This window comes from Nothoprocta perdicaria, unplaced genomic scaffold, assembly GCF_003342845.1.
Source record: "Nothoprocta perdicaria isolate Ctin4 unplaced genomic scaffold, notPer1 scaffold_103, whole genome shotgun sequence".
NCBI classification, from domain to species: domain Eukaryota; kingdom Metazoa; phylum Chordata; class Aves; order Tinamiformes; family Tinamidae; genus Nothoprocta; species Nothoprocta perdicaria.
Genome location: NW_020454128.1, coordinates 748684 through 750836, shown reverse-complemented (window position 1 = coordinate 750836; position 2153 = coordinate 748684). Strand labels below are relative to the sequence as shown.

General features: G+C 71.1%; 1 protein-coding gene across 1 annotated transcript in view; it reads right to left on the bottom strand.

Moving 5' to 3' along the window:
- NUDT18 (nudix hydrolase 18) overlaps positions 1-852 on the bottom strand; it is a 2477-nt gene extending 1625 nt beyond the window's left edge. Inside the window, exons 1-2 of the mRNA XM_026042359.1 lie at positions 703-852; positions 414-627 (exon numbers count right to left, since the gene is read on the bottom strand). Of these exons, the coding sequence (XP_025898144.1) occupies positions 414-627; positions 703-852 (364 nt within the window). The remainder of the gene's footprint in view (positions 1-413; positions 628-702) is intronic.
- Positions 853-2153: the final 1301 nt, after the last annotated feature.

Below are 2153 nucleotides of genomic sequence, written 5' to 3'. Positions count from 1 at the left end.
ACGCCGAGCCCCACGCCGCGGGCGCTGACACCCCCGCCGTGGGGCTGGGGGATGCTGAAGCCTCATGATGGGCATGCGGATACCCCATGATGGGGCTGCTGGGGATGCTGAGACCCCACAATGGGCATGTGGGTACCCCATGAGGGGGCTGCCAGGGATGCCGACACTCCCATCCTGGAGATGTGGAGATGCTGATATGCCATGATGGGCATGTGGGTACCTCACGAAGCGGCTGCTGGGGATGCTGAGACCCCCCGATGGGGCTGCCAGGGATGCTGATACCCCCATCGTGGGGATGCTGTTAGCCCATCGTGGCACTGCTGGGGACGCTAATACCCCTCTGGCACTGGCAGGGGACACCCGTGCCCCACGGCGGGACTCGCGGGGCCCCCGTCTCTTCCCGCGGGACGCACCGGTGGGGCGCGCGAGGAAGACGAAGCGCATCCAGGCCGTGCCGCGCTCCTCCAGCGCCAGCAGCGTGAGCGGCTCGCACTCGAGGCCCGTCTCCTCGCGCACCTCGCGCCGCACGGCCGCCGCGATGCCCTCGCCGGGCTCCATCCTGCCCGCCGGCAGGTACCACTTGCCGCGGCACTCGGCCTTCGCCTCCTGCACCAGCAGCACCTCGTCCTGCCGAGGGAGACGCGCGGGGCCGGCAGCTGCGGCGCCCGCGCCCGCCCCGGCCCCCCGGCCCCCCGCGCTCACCCGCTCGTTGTAGAGCACGGCGAGCACCACGTAGCAGACGTTGCCGCGCAGGCGCGCGGGGACAGCGGGCGGCGGGTCCCCGTCGTAGCTCTCGGCCACGGGCCAGGCTCCGCCGCCCAGCACGGCGGCCAGCTCCGGGATCTCGGCCATGGCGCCGCGCCGCTCACGTCCCCGACGGCATCACCGGCAACGGGTCCCTGGCGTGCGCGGTGCAATAGGGCAGCGGGCAGCCGTGGGGCCAGGGCGTGCTGGATTGGGGGGCGCACAGGGGGCTGCCGTAGGGGAAGGGGGTCCCCGACTGCAGCGGGATGTAGCAGGGGAAGAGGCGGGCGGCTTTGGGCGGGCTCGGCGAGCTGCCGTAGACGACGGGGCGGCTGGATTGCGGGATGCCCGCGGGAGCGCAGGGCGGGAAGGGCTGCAGCGCCAGCGGCGGGACGTAGCAGGAGGCGGCGGCGGCGGGGGGCGGGATGCGGGGGGCCGCGCCGTACGGGACGGGCCCGCCGCTCTGCGGGATGCTCCGCGGCGCCCCGCGCAGCAAGGGCTCGCTAGGCTGCAGCGCATAGAGGGGGATATAGGGAAAGAGGTCGCTGGACTTGGGGATGCCCGGAGCCGTGTGGTACGGGAAGGGCCGGCTCGACTGCAGGATGCATGGGAAGCTGTAGTAGAAGAAGGGCTGGCTGGACTGGAAGACGTCGGGGGGAAAGGGCCGGCTGGACTGGAAGATGTCAGGGGGAAAAGGCCGGCTAGATTGGAAGATGTCAGTGGGAAAGGGCCGGCTGGATTGGAAGATGTCAGGGGGAAAGGGCCGGCTGGATTGGAAGGTGTCAGGGGGAAAGGGCCGGCTGGACTGGAAGATACTGTGGGGAAGGGGCTGGCTGGACTGGAAGCCCTGCTGGGGAAGGGGCTGGCTGGACTGGGGGGTGCCCAGCAGGGGGAAGGGCTCGCCGGGCCCCGGGCTGCATGGAGGGCTGGAGGCAGGGAAGGAATCGCCGGCGCGCGGGGGCCAGGGCTGGCTGGACTGCAGGGTGCAATAGGGGAAGGGCTGGCTGGAGCGGGGGGTGCCCCAGGAGAAGCGCTGGGGGGAGCGCGGGCTGCAGGGGGGAGTGCTGGGGGGCAGGATGCAGAAGGGGAAGGGTCTGCTGGACTGCAGGGTGCTGGTGGGGAAGGGTGGGCTGCGCGGCGGGGTGCTGGGGTGCAGGGTGCCAGGGCAGGCGGGCTCACGGGACTGCAGCGTGCAGGAGGGGAAGGGTCTGCAGGGCTACACGGGGTGCAGCAGGGAGCACGGGGCTTGCAATGGGGAAAGTCTTGGCGTGCACGGGAGGGTGCAGTGGGGAAGGGCTTCGGGGTGCAGCCTGGTGCACAGGGGTGCAATAGGAAAGGCTCAGAGTTGCAAAAGGGGAAGGGTTCGAGGTGCAATAGCAGAACAGCTTGGGATGCACTGGGGGGCACAA